This window comes from Pyxicephalus adspersus, chromosome 1 (genome assembly GCF_032062135.1).
Source record: "Pyxicephalus adspersus chromosome 1, UCB_Pads_2.0, whole genome shotgun sequence".
NCBI classification, from domain to species: domain Eukaryota; kingdom Metazoa; phylum Chordata; class Amphibia; order Anura; family Pyxicephalidae; genus Pyxicephalus; species Pyxicephalus adspersus.
The window spans coordinates 129,339,627-129,367,562 of NC_092858.1; the positions used below are offsets into that span (position 1 = coordinate 129,339,627).

The 27,936-nt window shown below is 36.3% G+C and overlaps 1 protein-coding gene across 1 annotated transcript; it reads right to left on the minus strand.

Moving 5' to 3' along the window:
• Positions 1 to 1,109: 1,109 nt before the first annotated feature.
• Positions 1,110 to 27,779, minus strand: OTC (ornithine transcarbamylase). The gene is made up of 10 exons (XM_072427329.1): positions 27,561 to 27,779; positions 23,335 to 23,464; positions 21,708 to 21,789; positions 19,259 to 19,346; positions 16,282 to 16,435; positions 14,052 to 14,174; positions 9,443 to 9,496; positions 7,782 to 7,931; positions 5,541 to 5,678; positions 1,110 to 1,472 (listed from the first exon to the last, which is right to left on the minus strand). Exons 1-10 carry the CDS (start codon positions 27,632 to 27,634, stop codon positions 1,413 to 1,415), a joined length of 1,053 nt encoding a protein of 350 aa, XP_072283430.1. The 5' UTR covers positions 27,635 to 27,779; the 3' UTR covers positions 1,110 to 1,412.
• Between the last annotated feature and the right edge of the window lie 157 nt (positions 27,780 to 27,936).

Genomic DNA, 27,936 nt, shown 5'->3' on the forward strand with positions numbered 1-27,936 from the left:
CTCTCTGCTAGAGAAAGGTGGATGGAGAGCACACATTTTCTTTGCTCATGAAAAAGTAACAGCACACTGACAAAATAGGGGGGATTTTAGGTGTGCAAATATGCATGATAATTATCTCATCAAAAGAAAAGAACATTCTAATTTAATATTTGATTTGCGCCTGATGACTGGATAGTTGAAGGGAATATTCACATGATCCATTGGCCCTGATTTACTAAAGCTCTCCAAGGCTGGAGAGAAAACACTTTCTTCAGTGAAGCTGGGTAATCTAAAAAACCTGGAATGGATTTCTTAAAATCATTTGCTTTTTGCAAATGTTTTGAATCCTGGACCAGATCCATTCCAGGTTTGCTGGATCACCCAGCTTCACTGATCAAAGTGTATTCTCCCCAGCCTTAGAGAACTTTAATAAATCAGGGCCATTGTGTAAATATTCTCATCTTCTTTAGTAAATCAGCTTCAGACTGTCATCATAACATTATTATTATTACATGCTTTGACTCACTGTGCTGCTTCCCTCACCTTGTAAGAGACTGTAAAGGGTGATACTAAGTCAAGGTATTTATACTGCTTGCCTTTAAAAATATATTTAAGGATTTATTAATAGTTACAAAGTTGCATTATTGTGTATCCTTTGTGTCTACCTGGAGATCAGCTATTTCAAGCATCCCCAACACCCGGTCCGTGGCCTAGTGAGCCGCAGCCGTCTTGACAGATGGCTCTGGCCGCTGCACCCCACAGCGGGGTAAGGAGAAGGACCTGCTCAGACCTGCGATGGGAGATTGGGTGGGTTTTGGCATCATGACATCTCTCTGGGGAAAGTCTCTTCCCCTTTGAGTGACACCCGGTTCCCCACGCATGCAGGGTCCGGAGTCCATGCATTTAGTGGTTCGTGAGCTCCAAAAGGTTGGGGACCACTGAGCTATTTGTTTGTATTGTCATGTTTGAGACAAAGACAATGCATTGCTGATTGTTTTTCGAGCTCTCTGAATTAGAAGTTGTCACTGAGGGCTTAGCAACTACCTCCTGTTACATAGTTACAGGTCTTGATCAAATTAAAATATGTTTAAATGTTTTAAAACTGTTTTTAAAGAAAAAATACACTCACATTTAATATTCATTTAATAACTTTAGACTTATTTATTCATTGAACTATAAAGTTGTGCAATAAGAGAGTATCAAGTTATAAACAGCAAAGCTACTTTCAGGAGATTTAACATTTAAAAAAGCAAGAAATCTTTTTATGTCTGATTATTTTGGGAATAACTGTACAGCAAAGTACATTGCATGCCACTCAGGAGCGTGTTGGAAAGGAATTATTCATTTGTTTTGATGCTTTTACCCAGTGATTATTCTTGTGTATCAGATAACTTGTCCATAGCAATCAGCATTTTGCAGGCATATGCTGGGAATCAGAATGTAGGCCTTAGCAGCTGAGGCGAGTAATCAGTCAGCAGAGACACCATCACGCCCTGAGGAGAACAAGACAAAACATATATAGAAGGAAAATGGCATTTTAAACAAAGATTAAGAATACTGATTAGGAGGGTTAGATCCAGATAGTCTGATCTTCTGACGCATAGGTCAAACATGGAAGCTATCTGGGACTCTAGCTAGAATATGTAGGGATTAATTGAAGTAGTTCTACAGAGATTTTCTGTGATTTCACATTCAGCTTCACATAAATTTCACTCTATACTTGCTTACTCCAAGCCCATGTTGGTCTTTTGAAAAAAAATGCTACACCATATACTTTCTAAATATTTGCAAATATTAAACCTTAGATCTAAATCCTATTACTTTTAAACATTTTGTACCATCACAACTCAGTGGCTACATGAAATCTAATATAGCCATGCTTATTTTCTTCATATATCCTCTGGAAATATAGCAGTGCTAAAACTAGTTTGAGGCTTCTCTTTAGCATACAAGGAAATGCTGGCTGGTATGGCTGTATTAGGGGATAGTGATCTTCCAGATTCTTCTCCAAAACCCCTTACCTATACACGGTGTGTGGGAAAGCTTTTGGGGGCCAAAGCACCAGCACTGATTTGGTGGGAAAGCATCATGCATGTGGTGAATGTCAAAAAGTAGTGGGAACTGGTGGAGATCTGTAGTCTAGCAGAGGAAGATTCATGTAGGGCTGACAACCCTTCTGTTAGCGATTAATGAAAAGTTAGGGGTTTAGGAGATTTCTAGAAGCATCAGTTTTTTTCCCTTACTTGGCATAAACTTTAAGGCATCTAAGCCTTTATGAAGGAGTCATAGGTTGTATGTCTACAGTAGGCTCCAATGATGAAAATCAGACGCTGTATACACATGCAATGCAATTGTAATAATTTTGCTGCCACAGTGTCTGCATTACCTGAAACTAATCCTTTTTGGTTTTGCAAATGAAGGGCCATGAATGCGCTAAAGACTTATTGTTTTAGTATGCAAAATCAATGATGAGCAACTGCGTGATCCTAAGCCGATGAATCCTTTTGAGACCAACTAGCACATCATTTATGGTAGCTTTTATTGTACAATATCATTAAGAACCACACAAGAAGCACCAGCACTGCACACTTAAAGGAACCTGTACAGGTGTAAGACTTTAAACTATTAAAGTGGACCTATCACCAACATTTTTACTGTACATAAATGGGTAGACAACCCTTTTTTTGTAAAGTAAAAATGGTTTTGGCAACTGATAAGGACAGAATGGGAGTGCAGAGCCTCCTGGGATACCTATGTCGCACATCCCATTAGGCACCTGGTTGCCCCTTCTGCGCATGCCCGATCTCAGGCATGTGCAAAACGGACATTTTAATGCATCGAGGGCACAAAAATGCCAATTTAACGCATGTACAGTGTGCGCAGGTGCGAGATTGGGTGGCATAGACAGAAGAAGGAAGAAGAAAGACAAAGATGAATACGCTTAGCGCTTCCTCTGCGCCAGGACCAAGATGGAAAACTGGGTGGTGTGGGACCCAATCAAAGACATCTCTGGCGAGATTGAGGGATTTGTTTTAGTTTAGTTTCACTTTAGGAGAAAAATATGAATAAACTGCCTTTCTAACATTGAAGTTAGGGCCCACTCAAACTGTTTTGTCACTGTTACAAACTTTACCACAATGAGCCTCAACCCAGAGTTCTATGTGAATTGCAATGTCATTCATGGTGAATGGAACTTTACACACTCTAGTGGCTAACGCACAATTCACATACAGTATACAATACTTTTGTGGTCTGCTCTAGTGGTCAGGTGAAGTTGATGTCCAACTGCATGCACTGGAAACCCATTTATAATAAACAGTGTGTTAAACTTTTCCCAGAATCAACAAGGTAAGAACAGGATACTTCATTCCCCTAATTATTTGCACGCCACTAAAAAAGAAATCATTCCTTCCTTATTATCATATTCTTCTGATCTCCACACCGGCCCTGCCAGAGCTAACTGTTATCTATCAGTGCAATTGGATAAACTCTTTTGATACATAAGGTATGACAAGTAATTGTATTTAGGACATATTCCTACATATGTAGGCTATTAGCCAACCATAAACCTTTATTAATATTATTATTCCTTCAGCATTTCCCTAAGAGTACCCTTCTCTATTTGGACAATTATAAGGAGCTTTCAAACAGGTCCAGTGTTAACCCTTAAATCACAAAATTATTTAAGGTAAGGATGTCCTTCTTTTGCTTCCCCTTCATTTGTTTCAATATCATATTAAACATCATTTAAATTTAAATTTATGATTATATACAACTACCACATTAATACATTTTTATATCATAGCAACTAGTGACCCCTCTCCCACATAGACAAAATTAATTCTGGTAAATACCTTTATGTACTCCTAGTAGAATCCATACTAAAATTAGTTCTTCATCATTTACATATTAACTGTTTATCATTACAAATCCCCTGGTAGGAACTTTCGTTGAAAGCACTTCCTACTGTCAAATACCTTGAATACTGTTCACTCTCACTTAGTGTTATATATACTTTTTATGCTATCTGTACTCTATTACATGTCATATTTGACTATAACCCAACATTTTAATAATATCCCACCCTTAGAAATGTTCTTTAAGTTGAATTTATTCTATTATATTAATTAAAAAATTTTAAATTAATCCCTAGAAATTGTTGTTTTGAACATGAGTGTTACCCCTTAGCTTTAAGTTTTTCAGCCTCGTGGGTTGCAATATGTGTTTGCTATGTACATTGATGTAAGGTGAATGGGATTGTTTGAATATGAAGATTATTATTATTAATAATAATAAACAGTATTTATATAGCGCCAACATATTACGCAGCGCTGTACATTAAATAGGGGTTGCAAAAGACAGACGAATACAGACAGTGACGCAGGTGGAGAGGACCCTGCCCCGAAGAGCTCTAGGAGGTGGAGGAATCAGCACACAATAGGAGAGGAGATATGTATATATATGATACATATCTTTTTGACACTATTGACGCCTCTTGCTAATAATAACTATCTCATTTGTCTCACCCATTTATGTTATATGCTTGATTTATCAGTTTATGTATCTCAAGCTCCCCTGAGGAAGCCTTTAAGGCGAAAAACGTGAGGAAAGAGACTTAAGGACTACATGTAGAAGGTTTTAATCAAATTTATCCAGTTTAATAACCCATCAGAAACTTTTCTCTCTGCAAAACTAAGTGCTTGTCAAGAAACACAAAAGACCTCCATAACCTTGCATGCTTTTAGTGCAAGGATGGTTGTAAATTACTAAACACTTTTGTTATGTAAAAATTTTGTACTATATGTTCAGCTTTTTTGACTTGTTTTGAATATAATTAGCCAAAAAACAGAAAGAGTTATGCTTCTTTTCTTCTAATTAGTGTGTTAAACTGCAACAAAGCACTGCACAATACATCACATAAGTACCCTAGGGTAGTCTTAAATTACATGTGCATCAATATAAAATATGTAAAGAAAGCCAGCAGTTCACAAATGTGTGTTTGAAATCTGAAAAAATATTGTTAGATACTGAGGGATTTGGACTTTGCTTGTTAAACCCGAGGAAAAGTTGACTAATCTGCCAGGAAGAGGTGAAATATTGTAAGGAATATAAGGGACAAGGTACGTATAAATTTTCCAATCATATTCTATCCTCTCCTAACATTTTTTTTAGTAATTGACCAGGAAAAAAATGTTCATTTGTCCTCTACACAACCACTGGACATCTAAAAATAATTTATAATTAGGTGTTTTTTACTGAATCTTTAAACTGGCTGACTTTTTTACATGCGTTGGTAATAGAAATTATCCTATGAAATGTAATTGTGGTGTTACCACTACTGACAACCACCAGGTTTAAAGTGGAGACATCATTTTGCCACTGAGCAGAGTAAAAGGAATAGAAATGCAAATGATTGTCTGACCAAATAGCTACCGCCTTTTGCAGTGTATGTATTCTTTACATAGAATAAATAGGGTCATTCTTCTTCTGGAGTAGCTAGGTAAATTTCCTGCAGAGCAGGATGGCTTAGTAACAACATTTCCAATTGTTATTTATCATACCATAATGGTCCACTTTCTGTTCTCTGCTTCTTGGAATACCAACGATTTGGGGCAATAGAAAACCTCATCATCAACTTCTTCAGGCTTTCTTGGCAAACAATGAAGAAATGTCCAGTTGGGGGCAGCTAATTTTGCAGTCTAAGAAACGAAAAGCAAGATATTTATCTTTGAGATATTATGCTCTAGATTTATTTAGACACATTACATTTGAGCAACATTGTCTGAGCTGGTATTGCCATGATATTAGTATTTTTTTTACTTGTCCATTCATCGTTATAAAATTTTAAAGTTTAGAATTAAGAGTGTGGTCAAGGATAATAGGTAGGTACTATAACTGTGTATCAAAAATTGAATTCCCATTGAAGTGTTCAGGCCTGTTATGTTTAGATGCTTTTCTTTATCATTTGCTGGAATCTGCTACCAGCCTATCCTTAATATGCAATGAATTTGGTTGAATTTGGTCCAGACTTATTATTCACCTTTCATATATTGGTTTTATGTCTGTTCTGTTGGTCTTTCCTGAAATGATGGTTGTCATTCTAGGCAACTGTGCTAGTTGCACACTAGTATCTGTCTTCAGTGCAATAATGGTACTACTAGCCGCTTTAGAAAAGATCTGATAGTACAGATGAGAGCCTTGTGTTGCTGTTGGTGACACAGATCACTGCTTGACAAACACTGAGGCTACGTACACAAGTGCAATGATTCTTGTCCGATAATTGACTCAGGGCTGATATCAGACGAGAATCTTGCATGTGTACAGTACTAATCGTCCATCGTCCGAATGACCGTCCTGGTGGATTCGCGGATGATGGACAACGAACGATGGAAATGCAAGTGAAGGGGAGAGAGCGCAGCGGGGTGCCACCCCGTCGTTCTCCCCTCTCCATGGAGCAGAATGGTGCTGTAAGTACAGTGCTCGTTCATGCATCATGCAGTCGTTTGTCGTTGGAAAGAACCATGAAAGAACCTTTCCAATGCCAAATATTGCATGAGTCTACGCTTGAATTTTTGCTTTGCCCTATCAGTGCTGTATAGGCTAATTATTATGCTCAAGTTCATTTTATTTGTGGAGAATGTTCCAGGTGATCCTGCTTGATAGACCATAGCCAGGTAATTCCTGTTATAGACTGACAACACTGTGTCTTTTTCTCCCAACAATCAGAACCGAATCTAAGTAAACTGCAATTTGGTGAATCAAACCTTCTCATTACAACCCAAGTATGGAGATAAGCAATTTTAGCAGGGGTGTGAACTAAGGTAATCCTGACAAAATGAAGATCTAATATGGTTTTTAATCTCTTTTCAGGTCTGTATTTTCAGAATTTGAATGAAGTAAAATGCTTAAAAGTATAAATCTTTTTACTGCAGATGACATAGCTCATGCTGACTATATGGCTTTCTGAATAGGTGATGTGACCTTTTCTGAGTTATGAATTGCTCTGTATCTAGCTATTTTTCATATAAGAGGATATAATCCAAATGTGAAACATGTTTTTTATTTTTAAAAAACAGTCTTCAGCTATAATATTTTGAGGCATTACCAAAATGGATGGCAACACACCTGATCTATGTGTTGTGTCATTCATTGTGAATGAATGACACGCCAATGCATTGTACATTAGCGTTCAATATACTGCAGCACCCACCATGCATTGTGGTGTCATAGGTAGCAAATAAAGGATCAGGTGTCTATGATAATAAATTGCTTGCCTTAAAGCACCCAATGTTGTCTCAGGCCCCTTATTTACTGTCACTTGCCATTGTACAGGGGCAAAAAATATGTAGCTTTTTTCTTAAGTATCTTTTTTTCTTAAGCTCAGATATCACAATCTTTGGGTTAAAACTCATGGTAAATTGAACAATTGTACGTGTTGTTTTAACAAGGATGCAAGGTCCCATCATTGCTGATTTACTATATGCCATGCCCTCTGCAGAAATCCAAACTCCCCTGATAGCTGCCTTGGACACAGATTTTAAAAACACTTTCTGATCATTAGCAATGCTTGTGGGTCTCAAAAGACCCAAAGAGTATCATAGACAAACTGATAAACATGTGATATGTCAGGAAATGCTCCTCAATCTCACAGGAGATTAGAAGGGCATATAGAAGAAGTCCTTATTGGAACCTTTTTCCTCCTCGCAAGCAACTTATAGCTTCATCTGACTCCTATGGTAAAAGGTGTTCTACTGACACTGCGATTTAATTCTGCTCAAATACCAACATCATCCATCATGTACCTTCATCGTGATCTGATAACCTTTGAAATCTAACAGACGTTTCTTCTTCTCCTCCTCTTGGCCCATGCTCACCCACGTGTCAGTTACCAACACATTGGCTCCACTGGCAGCTTCCAAAGGATCATTTGTCATTAGCAGCTTGGTGTCAAACTAGAAGACAAAATGTTCAGCTGTTACATACACTGGTGCTTTTTAACTTTGTTATGGCCGGTACCTCTTTGGGAAATCCATTGTTGTATAGGCCAGAATAAATTAGTATATTTTCCCTAAATGTGTTTGAGTATTTAGGAAAAACATACTTACTTCAGATTGTGTTTTAAGTAAACGTTGTAAGTTTCTTTATCCTTTCATAAAAAGTAAACTAATAGCTTGCTGCCCTAGTTGTGGGCAATTACCTTTCCCAGTTCTTTACAACTTTCCTATCTGCCAGCCAGATTCCTGTAAATACCCAATATTTTTGGGTACATAGGAGCATGTGGTGCCCTTCCCTTTATTTTATTAACATTGTGCTTTAGCAGTCAATTACCAGGCATGTGTCAGCTGGGTGAAGGTCTATGGTCATATGTGAGCTGCAACACTAAACTTACACAGGTCATTTTACTAAGGGCTTTGGTAAACAAGGAGACAAGGGAGGCAAGTATCAGTATAAGAGGAGACTAACAACAGAACCTGTTTATTTGCCCTAGGCAATATTACAAGTTCTCTACAGACATTAATAAAATTAAATGAACTAAATCTTTTTAGTTTTGTAAGATTTTTTTTTTGGAAAAGGTCATGGGGTATGTATTTCGAACAGTCATTTACTTGAATAGATTAACCCCATGGCGTTCTTAAAGTTCCCCCCAATAAGGATATGCCCAGTCATACACTGAATTCTCAGCTCTGCTCCCTGATAAGAGATCCATAAGAGATCTTACTTGGTCAGTTGTGCCACCCAGCCTATAATGACTTCAATATAGATTTCCGAGGCAGATAATCTCCTCAGAGGAATGCTAGAGTGTTTTAACAGCGGAAGTTATTTACTACAGGAATCTAGGCTGTTCATTTACAAAGGAATGAATTATCACCTTGCATGGAATAATTCACTAGGCTGAGTGAATAGAGATGACTACATTTCATTAAGTAAGCATTTAGCCTTGAGAAAAAAGAATGCAGGCTTTTGTAAATTTAAGTTAAATTATGGTCATAAAAACTTTTTTTTAACCGAATGCCAACTTTTCATGTACGTTACTAAACTACTAAATCCCCAACCTTTAAACATTAGTCATAGTTAGAACCTGCAGTGATAAAATATTTTTTTTTATAATGGTAAGTTATTTTATTAAGGAGACCCCAGTCATTTAACCTAGCAGCAGTTATCTTGTTGATCTCATGATTAACTTACAATTTCCTTTAAGACAACACCTAATATTATGTCATACTGTATGCTGTTTGGCCCACAAGATAATGCCCCTATCACAAACTTCTAGTCCCATTGCCACTAATTCCCATGACTGTGCTCCCTACTTCCTGTGTATTTCAGGAACGCCACCATCTTCTTCGGTCTTCTTCCGGGTTCTTCTTCGTACGTCACCAATCTCGCACTGACCAGGCGCAATATCACATGACATAGATGGGGAAAAAAAGAGTGCCAAACATAATATGTTTTTACTTTTTTGTACCTCTTTAGAATATTGCTGAGCTGCCTGTATTACAGAGGAGTTTGGTTCATAACCCTAGAACAAAATGTAAGAGACATGGATTAATTGTATTCTTACACCAGATACGTTATTTTTGGAAATAGACAAAGCACATCAGTCATTAAAATTACAGATATACTGTATGGCTGAATTAACTTTTTACAGCACATGTATTATAAATGAGCAAATCAGTGAATAAAATAAATAGAGAAATGAATAATATATCAATTAGAAAATATGTTGGGTATATTTTATTTATATCATTTATAGCCAACTTGCACTTTAGAAGCTGGATAGGTTTTTTAAAGTGTACACTAAAGCCAGTGAGAATACTTGCCAAATAATTATATTTGTAAGAATGTTGCCTCAGGTTTAAATAGTGTAGTGGAGCATTAAAGCTGAACTCCAACCTTACCTTCAGTCTTGCACAAATGCACAGGTTCCTGCTGTACTGCACATGATTATTCTGATTTTACTGCATATTGTGAACTTCTCACAATGGCCCTGATTTATTAAAGCTCTCCATGGTTGGAGAGGATACACTTTCATTAGTGAATATGAGTGATTGGATTTCAGTTTTTTTTCAGGCTCAGCAGTTACCACAATTTCCTATCTTCAGGAAACTTTGTTTGGCACTCTGCTGACCCCTCCCAACAGCTAAAATCTGCTTAAAAAGAGTGGCATAAAGACCTGATAGTAATATTAGCAAAAGTGATAGAAATGTAATTAGTTGATAAGGTGAGAAAGTAGAAAGCAAAATATAGACAGATTAACACTTCAGTTTTAAGGCTGTTCTAAAAGTTTTTAAACTTTGAATAACCTATATTTTTTCACATTTGTTTTTCTAAAACTGCATTGTTGTGTCAGATAGGTTCAGTCCATGTATCTTTTTCCCCACTGTTTTTACAAGGTAAATGTTTTTTACTTTTGTGTTAGTTATGATGGCTCACTTGGTTTTAAATGAATGATCTTTTGTGCATTATTGTTGGTCACCAGTAGATGGTGCCATGTTCTTATGTAAAGTGTGTAACAAGCTCATGTCTCATGTTTCTGATGGTAAGAATATATTACACAGTTTACATGATAACACAATACCATCTACTGGTGTAACACAAATTTAAATCAAGGTTCTTTTTCTAATGACAAATTGGTGTTAAAAAATGTCAGTTTATACTCAAGTATATATGGTGTGTTCTACAGCAACTGATCAGGCCAATGAAAATTTTGCACCGTGGTTTTCCGCAAGGTTTCTGCAAAGTTTTCTTCATCCCATTAGGTAGCACATACAGTGGGACAGATTTATTAAAGTTCTCCAAGACTGGTGAAGATAGATTATCATGGGAAAACCTGAGTGATCCAGCAAACCTAGAATGGATTTGTCCAGCATTGAAAACATTTGTCAAATAATGGCAAATGATTTTAAATATTCCATTTCAAGTTTGCAGGATCACCCAAGTTAAGCCTTCATAGACTTTTTTCTCCAGTCTTGGAGAGCTTTAGTAAGTCAGATCCAAAGTCTATGTTGCATCTTCTGCAACTGTTTGCATTCCATGCATACAGCAACCATCCACTGCCTGTTCCATGTTGTAGGCCCTCATGTGACATCCAACATCACATTTCACACTCAAATTTCTACCAATGTTCCCATAATTTATCTATTGGCAAACTATCTGTAGGAATTGAACAATGGATAAATTTAAAATGCATCCAAACAAAATGTCTAGGTACTACAAAAAAGTCCTACATTCTGTTTTCCTTAAACAATAGCTACACTAGAAAATCCTGACCCCTGCCAACAAAATGGGACTCTTTGAGGAGAAGCAGTATTATCCAATCAGTGGGAAGCATGGATTTTACTGATTCCATATAAATATATAAATCAGTAGGGTGTATGTCAGACCTCTGCCTTCCCTCTGAGAGCCCACTTTGCAGTAATGACAGGGAATAGGCATTTCTACTTAGACCATGGTTGCTTTAAAAGTAAAACTATCCATGAAACATTGAAAACTTTTTTTGTTTTGTCTAGAATGTACAGTATTTAGTTGATTTAATCTGAAGATTAAACTGGTCTTCTAATACTTTCAAAACCAACCCATATAAAGCTCAGCAAATCCAGAAGAAATACCACAATACAAAAATATTATATTTTTAAAATGTATTAGTTACTAACTTGTAGGGGAAAATTTAGATGATCTCATGTTTTTACATTCCATATATCTTCTCTCCATATAAATGCAAGTCCATATTGTTTAGCAAAAATCACAATGGTAAAGGTTAGGAAAAATGTAATGCTTAAAAGCTTAAAAATAGTCAGCTTTTATTTCAATTATGCTGCAGTTGCATTTGACATTGTTAGGGCTCATTTTGCACTAATGCAGTGTGGTAATGCATTTGTTATTACAAACCTCATCCATAGTATGCCTACATGGGGAAGACGTGCATTTTTAATGGCAAATCAATGCATTCAAGCACTACATAGTAACACATTATTGTGTGATGTATTATTATTAATATTAATAATCAGGATTTATAAAGCGCCAACATTACGCAGTGCTATAAGGTGCAGCATTGGAAATAATAGTGCCGGTATGATTTTTAGTGTGTTGAAAGCCTATTTACATTAATGGACTGCTTGAACACCACACACATTAATGAGTAACAAAACCTAAGTGCAGAATGCCAGTGATCCTTTTTCTGTAAATTCCTGTCCAGTGCCCAGTGCCTGTCATCCAAAATGTCCCCAGAGTACGGCTCACTCATTGGAATTAATAGGCCCTTACAGTCTGCCAGCCTATTCACATTAATGCATGCAAAGATGTGATTTAAAACCACAACAGTGCATGATAAGGATATGGAAAAAATGCAATTCATGCTTTAAAATTTTTACCAGGTTAAAGCAGTTTTCCAGGAAAACAGGACAAGCAGCAGATTACTAATTAAATACAATTTGTTAATGCCAAATCTGTCAATGTCCAGATGTAATTCTAAATTAATTATGTGATTTAACAAAATGTTACTGTTCAGTATGAGAGCCCTTGACGCATAATTTTAGTTTTGAACAGAGATGAAGTAAGAGTTGCTGTTTCTGTAGCCAGTGTGTGTAGATAATAGTACATTTCATAGTTGGGAGTAAACATAGTAAAATATTTTTATTGCTGGAGTTGAGTGCTGGAGCCCCTATCCGTTTTTTTTTATGTACCTGACCCCATTAAGGAGAATTTTTCACTTCCTGCTTGGTCATCAGGAGAGGCAGTGAAGGGAACTCTCAACTGGGACACAAATGTGAAAAATCTGAAAGAGTTCCCTTTTAAATACAAAATACAATAATTGATATTCCAGTTACGGGATGTAGATTCCTCATTAATTTCCACATTGTTCCTGTCGCTGGTTACTGTGGTCATGCCTGACAAATGACAGAATAATATAGAAAGTAAACTTTTAACTGCATCCATCTTGGCTTTAGAATGGACCATAGTCCCAGAGCCATGGAGCATTAAATTACTTTTGTATTGTAAAAATGTCACTATAGCACAGCAAAAGTAAACATGGCAACAAAAAACATGTTTTGTCATGCTGTGAACTGCTACATCCACTTCACAATGGTGTAGAAAGTAAATCCGTGAAAGCATGTAAATATCTAAACAATTAAAAAAAAACACAGTAACACAAAAATCAAGAATGTGATAAAATACATAAAAATGTACATCTAAAACAAAAATTAAATTTTCTTGGAGTGTTTTACTACCAGTTACTTCTATCAACTAATAATGGCAAGTGCACAAGCGTTGTCAGCCAGTTTCTTCTCATCAGTGTTGCTACTGGGCTGGTAAAAATGGATTCCAATTGCATATGAAAGGTATGATAAAGCCTGTGTTTTTCCCCAGAAATGATGGCAACTACTACCTACTGTAATGTAAGAAGTGGTAACTACAAAAAAATGGATGATGATCTATTGATCAACATTACAGAAAACCTCTAGACCAGTGTTTCACAACCAGGGTTCTTCCAAAGGTTGCTAGGGGTTCCTTGAGCTATGAACAATTTGTGCATCTTAGGTCAGTTAAAGCGACACCAATGATCTTTTTGACTATCTGTAAGGGTGACATTCTTCCAAATGACTAGCAACGCAAGAGGCATTGTTACTACTGACCATTGTACTGCGATCTGTGGATATAAGATTTATAGCAGGGGTTCTCTGAAGACCTGAAAATTATTTCAAGGGTTCTTCTATGTTATAAAAGGCTGCCCTAGAGTGTAAAGATCTTTGGCCAAAAGCATTCTAGATGATATCTCACTAAAAGCATTGTATTGTATTTTATTTGATACATTTGCTATTTTATTTGAGTTAAAGCTAAACTCATGATTCAATATAAAAATCCCTTGGAATTGGGCTAGCTGAAGTTCAGCTTTTAACATGCATTTCCACGTGCAATTTTGTTTTTTGTTTATCGGTATACATGCTCATCTCCTTAGGTTGGATTTAAAAAAAAAACTGTTTATGAAAATATAATATATTGTACTGAAAACTCAATTCCAGGACAACATTTAGGCAGATGACCTTTTATAGTGCAAGCTACACTTGTGTCATTACCTTTGGTGTTGCGATATGTAGATGCATTCCACATTTTGCAGCACTCATCATAATAGAGTGCAGGACATTGTTTCCATCACCAATCCAGGATATGGTTAGTCCCTTCAGATGACCATAGTGTTCCTGGATAGAAGAGCAATAATGTAATGAAGAAAAGTAACACTGTAAACTTCTAAAATAGTTTATTCAGTCTTGCAGAATAGATTTCAATCACAGTTGGATGTAGGCACAAAACTACTCTGTTACTAAGTAATACATCTTGTTGGGTCACCTCCTTGGCAAATAACATTTCCTGGTCCTGATCTGGCCTAAAATATTTATGAAGAATGGAATCTGACATTTAACAACATTTCTGATAGAGAATTCTTTACTGCCTTTTTAAAACACACACACTTAGAAGATTATCTATTAGACAATGTTGCTAAATGTCAGATTCACTGCTTTATAAATGTGCTTATTTCAAATATAATAATGTATGCAGTATCTCACATACATAGAATTTTAGAGCATGCTGAAGCCATATACCAAGTTTATTTGCTATTCTACTGCACTAAGCAAGAATGGTGCTCTAAGGATTCCCTGATGTTTTAGGTACTATTTATTTTCAGTGAAAGTGCTGCACTGTTTTAGATCCCATGCAGTATAAAAGAACCACCACCTACTATTCTAGTAGTAGAACAGAATCTCACAATATTGGGTGGAACTATTGGGCACTTGACATTCCCATTACCATTGGCAATGGTATTAACTTTTTATGGACCTGTACAATTTATGTGGAGATGAAAGCACTTTATAAATACCCTAGATGATTTCATCTTGAATGTACAATGATCAGACACCTACAGTTTGGACACCTAGAGATCTTAATAATTACCCTGACATTTAGATATTGAGGAGAAGGGGAGACAGATGGGTTTTTGTTGGATGGGTTGGATTTTATTGCCCAATAGCCATTTTTATTTTAAGAACAGCAGAACGATGGAAAATACATATATATGGATTCTTCTTCTTACCCATGAGTCACTGATACTTTAAATTAAATGTCGTACACTGCCAAATTCAGTTTAAATTGAATTAAATTCAGGCAGATTAGAACAAATCAAGTATAGTATATGACCAATAAAAAATACGATCACCCTTTTTTACAGTTGGCATTTTAAAAATGGCATTTATTTATTCATGGCGTTTTATTTATTTATTAGTCGGGGACATAGAGGTTAGCTTGGCTAGGACACTATCTGCATGGAGGTTGCAGGTTCCTCCAGGTACTCCGGTTTCCTCCCCTATTCCAAAAACATGCAGTTAGGTTAATATGCTTCCCCCCAAATTGACCTTAAAGTTAGTGACATATGACTATGGTAGGGACAATTAGGGACATTGTAAGCCCCTTGGAGGGACAACTAGTGATATGACTATTGTCTTTGTAAAACGCTGTGGAATATGTTAGCACTATATAAATATTAATAATACTTTGCTTTGCCAAAGCATACAGAAACTGCTGGTTAAGAAAGAATTATTTTGTAAACAAACATCCCCTTGCCTATTCAATTAAGAAATACTTTGTCAGTTTGTCCCCAGAGATCCAGTTATAACACTACTGGGCATTGTGACCACAACAAAGAGAGGGCAAGTGTTTAATTATATGTCAATCTAAAAATATTTCTGCTCTTGATGGACAGTCATTTGTCACTGCTCTTTGCTTACATTAGCAGCCAGTGGCAGTGTTTAGATATGGGATATGGAATATTGTTGACAAAAAGTCACTATCTGCATATCGGTAACTATCAGTATGGCTATTTTGGGCTTTGGGGAAAGAAGGAATGGATTTTAAACAGTTGATGTAGCAGATTATAAAGGTATCACTTTTTTGCATGCTTCAGAATTGGTTCAGAATCATAATACTTTGTGCACTGGACACAAACCTAATTCAATTAATGCAGGATCCCTCCCACAACACACAAATTACATAGGACTCAAATGAACCCTGCTATCTCTGGTAGGAAAAACAATGCAAGAATTGATGTGCTTGCAAAGGATATTAGTCACAGTATAGAATTGCTTAGCAACGGAGAACAGCAACCTAGCTCCCACCGAGAGAAAGTCTGATTTTAATGCAGACCACGCCATACACACCGACTCTGCTAAGGAATTCCCAGGATTGTGTGCTTTGTGTTTAGTAGAGAAGTTTTAAAGGAATTAAGAAAATATATGGGCTGTCATTGTTACTCACCTGGATTGTGAGATAATCTGCTAAAATCTGAATAGGATGATAGTCATCAGACAGTCCATTTACTATTGGAATTGATGCTTCTTTAGCCAAAACCTCCAAATCAGATTGGTGATAAACGCGAGCTAGAACAGCATCAGTCATGCCAGACAGCACCCTGACAGAAAGATGAGACAAAAATGCGTTAACTGCTAATGGGAAGTAATATACCACAGAATTTACAATGCAGCCTCTATTTTGTACCCTACCAATAAAGAGGAAGACAATAAAATAAATAAAATAAATAAAATAGAGTAGCAATATATAACTAGGATGGAACATCACACAACTACCATTAAAGCTAATTTTCAATCAGCTGTGTAGTATGCATGGAATGTGTCTGTGCATAGCATACCTATCTGTCTATCTGTAATAGCCTCTTGTCATCTCCTGCCCAGCAATCTACACAACAAGCGCCAACACTAGCAGCCAGTAAGGCCTTACTCTATTAGTGATGCTCTTTCACTGTCGGGTCAACAGCAGGAGGGCATAAAGATGGCACTACTCTATTTTTTAACTTTTGGATGTTAAGAAGCTCCAATCGGTGATAAGGTTTGGGCACAGTTACCATTTCTTCTGCGCTGGAACCATGACCAAGGTTGAGGCATGATGTAGCTTCTCACCCACAGTTGCCCATAAGAAAGGATTTTGTGGGCAGTAGTGAGTGTTTGAATATTGTCTGCTGCCACCCATTGTCAAATGTCCAAATGATCATTCATTGGGAACCAGCATAGGGGCCTGGGGTCACCATTTGGCTTTCCTGTCTGAACTTAGCCTAACATAAAATAACGTTACCCCTGTGGATGTTCCCATGTATGTATTTAGCCACTTGGCTACAATTAGAATATAGGGTTACGAATTGATTTGTCATGTACAAATATTGTTACACATACTTTGTATGAAAAATGTGTGCTGTGTTTAATACTAAATCAAATGTGGTCTGTCCTTGGGCTTACCGAAATCATTTGGAGCTAAATGAATTATTGACATACCATTTGACTTTGTGTGACACGCTTGTTTGTATTTCACATAACCCTTAGTGTATCAGTTACTGGCACCCTTCTGCACTTTCCCTAGTTTTTCTAGTCTATGAATATATTATCTCAGTGTTCCCCTGTTGGTTAGCTGGTATGGTTTGGGGTTAAGAACAATGTACATGTCTCCAGTCATTGTATGCTATTGGACTACTGTGTTCTCTGTTCAGGGCTATGTTTGTACTGTTCCCCTTTCTAAAAAAAATTAACTAAAATTTATAAATTGAAACGTGGCCAGTCAGACTCAATGTGTTATATGGGAATATGTTGTGTGTTTTTTTTACCATCTCTGGATTGCCAATGCAAAATTCTCAGAAACAAAGTGAGCATGCTGAGTAATAGAAATTAATTAATTAATACCTATGAATCGTAAATTATGCATAAAATATTCCAACTTAAACACCTTATACAAATGGCAACCGAGAAATAAACATCCAGCTCTTATAAAAGAGTTTTGTGAACTCCTTGAAAATATCAAGATTTCTGCATAAATGCTTTCTAAACTGTATTCTGATTTCCAACCAAGTTCTCATAGAAAGTTAAAGGAAGGTTAAAAACCCCATCAATCTATTTTTGTTGTTCTTACTTCATTTTGGAGATTTATATTTACATCCTGTCCCAGAGACACAACCGGAAGGGAGAGGACTTTATTGGACATTTGTCATTAGTATATGTATTCCATTGGCTAGAGTAGCAGCCAATAGGAACGTGACTCCCATGTACATACCAACCATATGAACACTTGTTACCATTCATAATTGTATCAAACATGAACTCCCTTAACAAGCTGGCTGTCACATTCCTGTGCATCAGTTCTTACCCTGGGGATGCCTGCTATTCTAAACTTAATCAGCATTGCCCTTCCCGCCAGCCATTCAGGGGATACCTCCTGGCTATTTGGCTGGCACAGACACAGCACTCAGTGTTCGAGCAATGTGTCTCCAGTCTACTGCCGAGCCCCCTAGCTTTGCTGAAGTGTTTTCTACTCAGCTGTTGACTGATTGTTTCGTTCTCAGTCCAGCTCCTTTCTAACCCCTTGTTGTCCAGTCTGTTTCCCTGCTTGTTCCTTTGTGCAGTTCCTGTCTTGCTGTTCCAGTGTCCCCAGTGTCTTCCTATGTCTCCTGTGTTCCTCTGTGTCTTCAGTGACCCCTGTGTTTGCAGCCTACTTTGGCCCTGGCTTTCTTTGACTATTCTCTTGCCTTCTGATTCACATTGATTTTCCCACCCTGGTGTGCCCAGTGGCTGCAACCTGTTAACAGTCTGCAGTGCAACACCCTCACCTCTAGAGGCTCTGGAGAAAACCAGGCTGGTACTTAGATTCTGTGCCTTGGCCCTTCTTAGGGATCACACCACCACTAAGCAATCCATAATGCCCCCTAGTTATTCCATCTCTCCAATCATGACACTGGCTTTGTCCCTTGCTGCCAAACAAACACATTGTGACCTTATATCACATGTTCTTTTGATTATGATTTACCAATGTGTCTGATCACTTCATGATCGATTGATAGGTGTGGAAAATCAGTTGATGGGAAGTCAATTTGACTTAAGATTGACTTACAATCCAGTTGTTTTATTGGATGTAAAATCTTTTTGTAGTACAAAAATCTGCCTGTGTGTACCAGCCCTAATAAATCTTCTTCTATATTAGTCGTATTCTGAAAAGCATGCAGCCTACAAATGAATACATTTTTAAATTGCTTCAGTAGGTAAATAATTAAACATTAAATCATGTACGGTAGGTTGTTACTATAGCTGCTTTGTGTATTTTATTGTTCTGACAATGTTTTAATTACAAGAAGAGCCCAGTAGATACAATTCTGGTGATGTAGAATGGATTAAAAGAAAACTGCATTTCTTTCACACAAACAGATGAATCTGCAGGGAATATAAAACATAAAAGAGACCTTGCTGTGTCCTTCAGGCTTTCATTGACTCCCAAATGAATATCCTGCGTGGTGAGAAAAGAAGGATGTCCTCCCAATAAAGCAAATCCTGTAAGTACGAAATAATAGATGAGAAGCAACAAACAGAAGTTCAAGTTGTTGAAAACATTCTATGAACAGCTATGATTTCATCAAGGTAATTGTTTAGGTTAAAGTAGTATTGTGCCAATGAATCTGAACATTTAGAAAAAGCACAAATAATCCAATCAAGGTAAGATACAAAAATGTAAACTGTCTTTCCTGCCAAAGAAAGCAATTGTTATTCCATCCAGTGTTTTTTCTGTAATTCAAACATCTCAGCCAGACAGCACAACCAGTAGGGTGACACCACTTGGTTACAATAAGGCTAGAGTTACAGGCACACTGGCAATGAGGTTGTGGTGTGGTTCCTCATGTCTGTGAATTACCGGCTTGGGGGAGAAGCCACAAGTAGCTTCTACTTGTGGCAGCCCCCTAGAGATTGAATGGGGGCAGCAGTGAATGGTACAGTACCTCTGACAGCCACTCGCTATCAAATATGCAGATGCTGGTTCTTTATGAATCACTGCTGCCGTGTGAGTGACTGGCACTTTTGCAGCCCTCTGGAGTCCCGTGGGATCCAAAGCCAATCTGAACCTAACCTAAAAGAAAATAGTGGCATCAACTCCCCACCTGCAGCCTGCTAAGTGCACTGATTGTTGTGGCCAATTGAACTATGACACTCAGATAAGTTATCACTTTTACTCACTCTACTCTTCTCTTCCATCAGCATGTTCACTGTTATTAGTAATGAGTGGAAAAAATAATCGGATTTCGGCAAAACACAATCTATGTGGGAAAATGAATTAGAAATAATGGGGAAGGCAAAAATACTTTTACTGGTAAATTTCACTTTAAATGGCTGTAAAGCATTAAGAAGCATTTTTTTTTTAAATATCTAGGACCTGTTCTTCTGACTCTACATAAACCCTAAGTATAAGTCTCACCACAAGAATCATCCCAGCAATCCAAATATCATGCATCACCGAAAATATATTCCCCATTACTATATTATATCATCACCTATGAGAACATAAACATTTAAAACTTAAAATCGGTCACCACCAGCACCATAATACTCCACAGTATGAGGTGCCAATATTAAATAATTAAAATCACCATATCTTGGAATAATTGCTCCAAGCCATGCAAAATATATCAATCTCCAAAAGCATAATAATAATAATAATAATAATATTATTAATAAACATAACTCCTGGCAATATATTCTATATTTTACAATATATATTCAGCCTGTCACATAATAATATCCCCCACCACTATAACAATATCAAACATTAGTATATTATCCCTCAGCAATATAAATATTTCCCTTGTTCAAAACCATAACAATATTCTCAAGAACTTGGCCAATATCTCTATTATAAAAACATTTCCCATCATGTTATATTCAGCAAATAAAGACACTTATTTTTACCTATCAAAAGACATTGGAACAAGAAAAAGAAGATAAAGGAAGGCTGTGCTCCTTTAGGAGTGAACCCACAGTGCTCAAGGAATCTTTTGATAATAAATGTTTTTTTGTAAACAAAAAGCAAACATTCTTTTTTTCTGCCTGTAAATTCTTTATATCTGCCTATAACACTGAACAACATCACAGTTGTGTGTGATGGGAAAGAGAATAGCAATTACTAGCTGTGCCCATCACACAAACAGAAGTAGGCTGATGTTGGAGAAAGGTTTGTTCTCTACTGCAAATCAAAAAAGAAAAAGACTTAGTGTAAAACTACTAAACATTGCGACCAAAAAACAAAAAAACAAAAAAATTATGCAATACAACAAAACATGCAGTTTAACTCTTTTGCTTGCATTTTTTTCCAGGTCAAACAATCTTACAGCATTTAACATTTACATTTTCCAATTCAAAAGTCAAGTTTAATTAATAGGACAATAGGACTAATCAACAAGGCTTATTGTTCTGACCTACCCAAACTGCAGACATTTGAAGTCTAGTTGCTCTTGGTTCTTGCTTTGGCAAAGCAATACTGTAAAGTGACAATTTTGAAAAGTGCAAAGCTCTTAATTTACATCAATTTTTACCATGTATTTTAAAAGCATCAACCTATTGGTTCTTTATAATTATATAAACTTTACAGAGTCTATAGGCATGTCACTAACTGTTCCCAAAATAAGATCATGATCTAATAATCCTTTTTTATTCCTTTATTGTAAATCTATCTATCTATCTATCTATCTATCTATCTATCTATCTATCTATCTATCTATCTATCTATCTATCTATATACACATATACACACACACGATCAGGAAAGGGACAAACAAATTCCAAACACATCTGAAGGCTATGCTGAGCAATGAAAAACATGAAGTGCCCACTGGCTGGAAACATTACAAAGAAAATAACTCCTACCTGTTTCTGTAGAAAGTCTGGTTCTTGTGCTTCTCTTTTCAAATATCATGGCAAGAGATTTTCCTTGTAGAAGTGGTAAATACTAGAAATTAACATGAACATTGAGGGTTTATCTAATTCAGAGTCAATAAAGTAGACAAGTTGCAATATTGATGTTAAATACAATGCAGTAAATTATTAGTATATAGTATATACTTATTAACATCACTCACACATTAGACATAATTTGTTGTTTCTATAACTCCCCTGGGTTTATCACTTCAAAAACCAGGTGGATGAGCAAATCATTCCTATCCATGTGGCAAGTTTGGCCAAGGAGGCTCTGAATCGGGCACAAGCATTCTCAACAACAGATTTCAGGGCCACACTACAACAACCAAGCCTCCCAACTACAAAGTAGTTATTAATTTAGCTGTATGCATTTATAATAATATATAAAGACCTTTGTAGAGTTGTTATTTGGATCCAAAAAGACATAGGCACCACAGGGCATTCTGTGGATTAAAAGCTGTGGAATGCCAGAGTGAACAGTGTTTGTGTCTCTTTATTCTCCATATCTATTCGTCTTAATTATGCACTTTTTGCACTATATATTTACTTTTCTACCAACTAATTTTCCTGAAACTTAGTACCTTAAAGATGGACTAAACTGAAAAGTGCAAAAAAAAATACACTTACCTTCAATCCCGAAGGGCAGTCCGATCCATCCTGGGGGTCTTGCATCGGGTCCCGCGTTGTCCCGGCATCTGTCCCAGAGCTAGCACTCAGGGCGCCGCCATCTTCTATTCTCTCTGGTACTTCATCCTATGTCACCCAACCCAGCCGTGAGATCTGGTGACGTAGGATGGTAAAAAAAACTTGATGAGAGAATTGGGGGGCAGTGCTGCACATTTTTTTTTTTTAAAAAGGGTGTTGCACTTAAAAAAAACAAACAACGGATTTTTTACCTTACAATAAAGGGTTGTCTAGCCTTTTATGTAAAGTTAAATTTCTGAGTTTAGGTATGCTTTAAGTATGAAGTCAAATTTATTGTTAGCACTGGCTTATTGTACTTTATTATTTCTCACTGTATTCTGCAAAAATGCATCTTACCCCGGTGTTATATTAAATGGCTTTTTTCACCAATGTCATGAGGACAGCAAAGGTTTTTTTTTTTAAAGTGGCAATATTTTAGCATAGATATTGAATGTTAACATTTGTGGTTTTAAGGCCCACACACAAAGTCATCTTGGATAATCTTGATACTTGTATTATAGCTAACACAGGTGTTCATATAAAATCAACATTCTTAACTGTGTCAAGGAGTTCATTTACTTCACAGTTATTCACCACATGAACAAATATCTAAGGATGATACAGGACAGCAGGGACTGAAAACATTATGTCAGACTAAATTAGAGAAAACAGATTGATGTATTTCCAGCTCTAGAAGCCAGAGACATACAGCCAAATGTCAAAATAGCTACATTATTTATTTTTGCATTTGTTACATTTTTTTAACACAAAACAATATTTTAGAATCTGTTATTAGAACAATGAGCAAGTTTAGACAAAGTAGTCCTCCTGATTTTAATATAGAAAATATACTTATGCTTTCCTTCCGACTACTATCACTAATATTTCTCACCTCTCCCTTTTCTTTTATCCTGTATTTCAGATCAGCTGCAACCCAGAGAAGAGATTTGATTTCCTCTGCATTGTAGTTTTTAAGAGTTAGTAGATCACGTCCTTTCAACTGTGAATGAACTTGGGAAAACCTGAAAATAAAAGTATATTTATTGCAAACATAGAATTTACATAATTCTGCCACCTTTATGTCTGTTTCTAAATAATTTCAGTATGTTTTTACTGGTTTTGAAATGTGGACCGCATGGATCTGAGAAAACCAAGAACAAAAGGAACAGGTGTAGCTAAGGCCTAATATCACCTGGCACACTACTTGGTTTAAGGAAACAATTATTTTAGGTTATTATTCCACACAGTTGAGTGTATGTTTGAGGACAGGGAGATATACTGTTCTTGTGGAAGCTTCTGATCAGCTTTAACTCCAGAAAAACCCAAGACTATAGTGCCCAGTACATTGTGGCACTATGTTCAGTTGCTATTGCTGGGGACTTCCCATTAGACAAGAAGATGTTTCTGGTTATGACCTTAATTTTGTGATACAAAAATTATTGGTAGTTATTGATGATCACTGATGCTGGTCAGTTTAGGTTAAAATTAATCTTAAAGTATATCGGTTTCCCACCTAAAGTATTAAAGTATAATATTAATAATTTATGGGAAATATTGGCCTTACTGCAGCCATACCCCAAATTAAAATTAAAAAAATAACTGCCACACATCTATAGAGTATAGAAATATTTTTTTGAATTTAAAAACATGCTGAGATGATATGAGAGAGACAGTGATGTGACCTGTCAAAGTCGTATAACTGTCTCTTTTTACAGCCAGAGAAATCTCTCTGCTTTGTGGTTTAATTCAGGCTCAGTACCAATAGCTCACAATTATTGAATGGGAAATACATTCATAAAAATGAAGTAAAAACATGCAGAAGCATTAAGTAAGATTGTAGTCAATAATAGAGATAGTATGCAACATGCACTCTCCTTTATAAAGCACCAATATGAAACTCATAATAATAATTTAAGCTTTACAATGTGTGTTTGCATTTGGTCCTTGAAAGGCAAAAAATAAAAGTTACACTACCTTTAAATGAAAAAAGGAATTAGGAATATTGAATACTTTTGAAGATATTGTATACTGAATCTTGCTTGAACAGGTGGTGGTTGCTACTGTTGCTATACACCTTGGATGAAAACTGTACTTTGATTATTGACATATAGTATAGTTATGTTGACTTACATGACATATGACAAGAATCACAGGACTAAGGCTGTTCTTTTCTAAAGACAAATCATCTCTACATCTCTATCATCTCTAGATTTATTTGTTTCTGTAATCAACAAATAAAAAATAGCTTTAAGCTCCACTATATACAATACTGCCTTTGCATTAGACAGAATTTTCTGCAACAAACTCTAATTATCCCTTGGGTGAAAGGACCTATCATTTATACCCTGATCAGGTAATTGCAGAAGGCGAGAGAAAAGTAGAAACTGCAAAAAATATAGACAACTCAATATCAGTGACTGCTAGTGCACTTAACTGTATGGTGTGAATGACACCATGATATACCCATGGAGATAAATGGGCTTGTCATCTGAACTGAAATGTGCATTTAAGGTGAACCTTAAGTATACTTCAGCTTTTCTTATGTAAAGCAAAAATAAAGTTTGCTTCATCTTAGCCACATATTGTCACCTCTCCTTCACCCTATATGCTGTTCCATTTACAGTAACTGCTATAAACTGAGAAGTTATACACTACTTCCAAGTATGGAGGACTATGTGATAGCATTCAGCCAGTCAACTTGCACCAGCACTGTTACATGCTAAGAATTTATAGTCCTAGGTTAGTTATAATTTAACAATTTTCCATTTTCTAAATCTGCCTAATCTGTGCATTTAACAAAGCTCATTTACTTTCTACTAGTAGTTCCAGTCATTCCCAGCTAGCAGAACCTAATTACAGCTGTGGTAAGATGTCACATGTATGTTGTCAAAGTGTGACTATCAGCCTTGCCAGCTAATTCTGCCTCAAGGTTAAACTCACCCTTTGAAAGTAGCCATATGTCCCAATTTAGTGGCTGCCCATATGGTGACTTTGGGGAAGAGCTAGTATATCTAAGAACATAAATTATTGGCTTAAAGAAAAAACTTTTACTTTTTTACTCTCCTAGAGGCTTCTAGAATGATGGATTATGTTGTTCTGTAAATGTCGTTACCGTGTGAAAGCATATTTTAAAACATGTAGGTTATGTTTTTGTATGTTTTATGGTTGGTTTTATAATTCAATCCAGGACTGGTAATATTGCTCATCACAAAAAAGTATTCTACACTTAAAACCATGATTTGAGTTGATAATTTTTTTTTAGTACTGCTTGTAGCAGGGAAGAATTTGGGTTAACCCACTATATATTGTCCTGAAAATGTAACTGATTGTGAGAATAGAAAAAAATATCACAACCAGTCCTTAACTTTGTTTTTGTTGCTAAATACACTAATATGTCTACAATCATCTTAAGACCAATTTCCTGTAAACATAATCTTTTTTCAGGCTTGGACCCCCCTTTTTGCATAGTCAATGTATGATAAGGGACAGTTCACTAGAAAATTGTAGTATCACCACAACCTTTTAATTTTGGATAAAATGCAGATTAAAGTTGTGATTATATATAGGTGAAACCTTACAACGGATCCTGCGATTCCAGTGACATCTATCAAAAAGTGATATTCTCCTTCTCATTACCTGGTGTGTCTCAAAGACAAAAAGCAAAAGATAACCTCCTGAACTGGACAAGGCCACCTAACATTAAATGAAATGAAACTTAAACTTCTCTCAAGTAATTTAGCAATTCTTAACTTTATCAGACTGAATACTACAACATACTGGATCCTGTCTACTAATACAGACACGTATCTGCACAGTTAAAAGTTTTGCAATGTTGGCTAGCCTTAAAGGTCAGTCCAAAGACAATATGCTTATGTCACCTGCATTGCTCACTCTCTTCATTTCCATACGACCTTAACATTAGGGATAAGTCAATAGATACGTGCAGGAAAATCAGATTATGAAATTTACAAAAAAAAAAGAGCAAAGAAAAATTTTGTGAATTTTCCCTTGCTCTATAAAGTGACACATTTTTAAATTAAATTTCAGATTTGAAATAAATTCTCTAGTATTAGGTATATGCTTTAGATTGTAAAAATAAATATAGTGACAACATAAAATCATAAAAGTTGTCAAAGTTAAACAAAGACCTGAGGGTTAGATGGAACAAATGTAATATATATTTATACTCTCCCCAACATTTTGAAATGCAGCTTTAAAGTATAGTTACACAAAGCAACACTTTAGGTGTCCATCTAATCCATTTTAATTGTGTTTCTTTTTTTTCTGAAGAAAATCTTCAATTTCCCCTTTTCCATTTTAAGAACTTCAAAAAACAAAAAACAGGATGTAGCAAGGTGAAAAGGAAGGAGCAATGTTCTACCTCTACCTAGAATGTGGCCTCTTTAGGCACTGGCTATACAAATATTACCAGTTCAGAAGATGGCTTCACACAGAAGTAAGAAATGTATTCTTATTAAAAGGCATGGGCCCAATATATTTTAGTGTGTGCTTATTGAAGGAGCTAGTACCAGTATTCATTTAGTAGAACCTTACTTAAACTAAACTCAAAACTAAAAAAAAAAAATACACTTGCCTTCAATCCCGCAGGGCATCCTGCATCGTGTACTGCGTCGTCCCAGCATCCTTCCTGGACCCGGCGTTCTGAGTGCCGCAATCTTTGTCTTCTCTGCCGGGTTCTTCATCCTACATCACCCGACCCAGGCACGAGATCAGGTGACATTTTTTTTGCAAAAAGGCTCCTTCTGCGCATGACCGAGATGCTCGGGCATGCGCAGAAGGAGTGCCCAAGAGCCTCCCGGGATGCCTGGCGTTGTCTACCCTTTTATGTAAATTGAAAGTTCTGAGTTTAAGTAGGCTTTAATAAATTACTCAGTCCCATTATAATGGTAAACTTTGCGTCATGGCAGACACAATTCCAGTATACATCCTGGTGAGCTGAGTGATGAGTAGTAATATTTCCCTTAAGTGAACAGTTTATATTCCTTTTCTAAATCAACTCCACTGAATCAGCAAGACAGTCAGGCAACCAGCAATTTCAGAAGCAGAGATCTATAGCAGAAATCACTAGTAAATAGAGTTAGAAATACATTAACTTACCGAAAATGAGGAACAATGCACTTGTTACCATATCTCCATGAAGTATTAAGTACGGTTCTCATGTGATTTAGCATTTTGAGCTGCGTGCAGATTTTTTATCTTTGTAAAAACAAATCAGTTAATCAGTATGCAGTCTAATGTAGAGGATTTGTAGTTCTACTCAGCTTTTCATAAGTGTATGAACGTTTATAGTGATTTCCCAATTGATCAAAGGGCCAGCTCAGTGCTAGAGAAAGGAAAAAAACATCTCTCTGAACAGCCAGTTGTCTTGTGTAATATTTACCTTATCTGTAAAAAAAAAAAGCCTGTGGTGAAAGACTATTTAAACTAACTGACATTTTTCTCTTAAAATTATTGAACATTAAGCCTTGTTAAT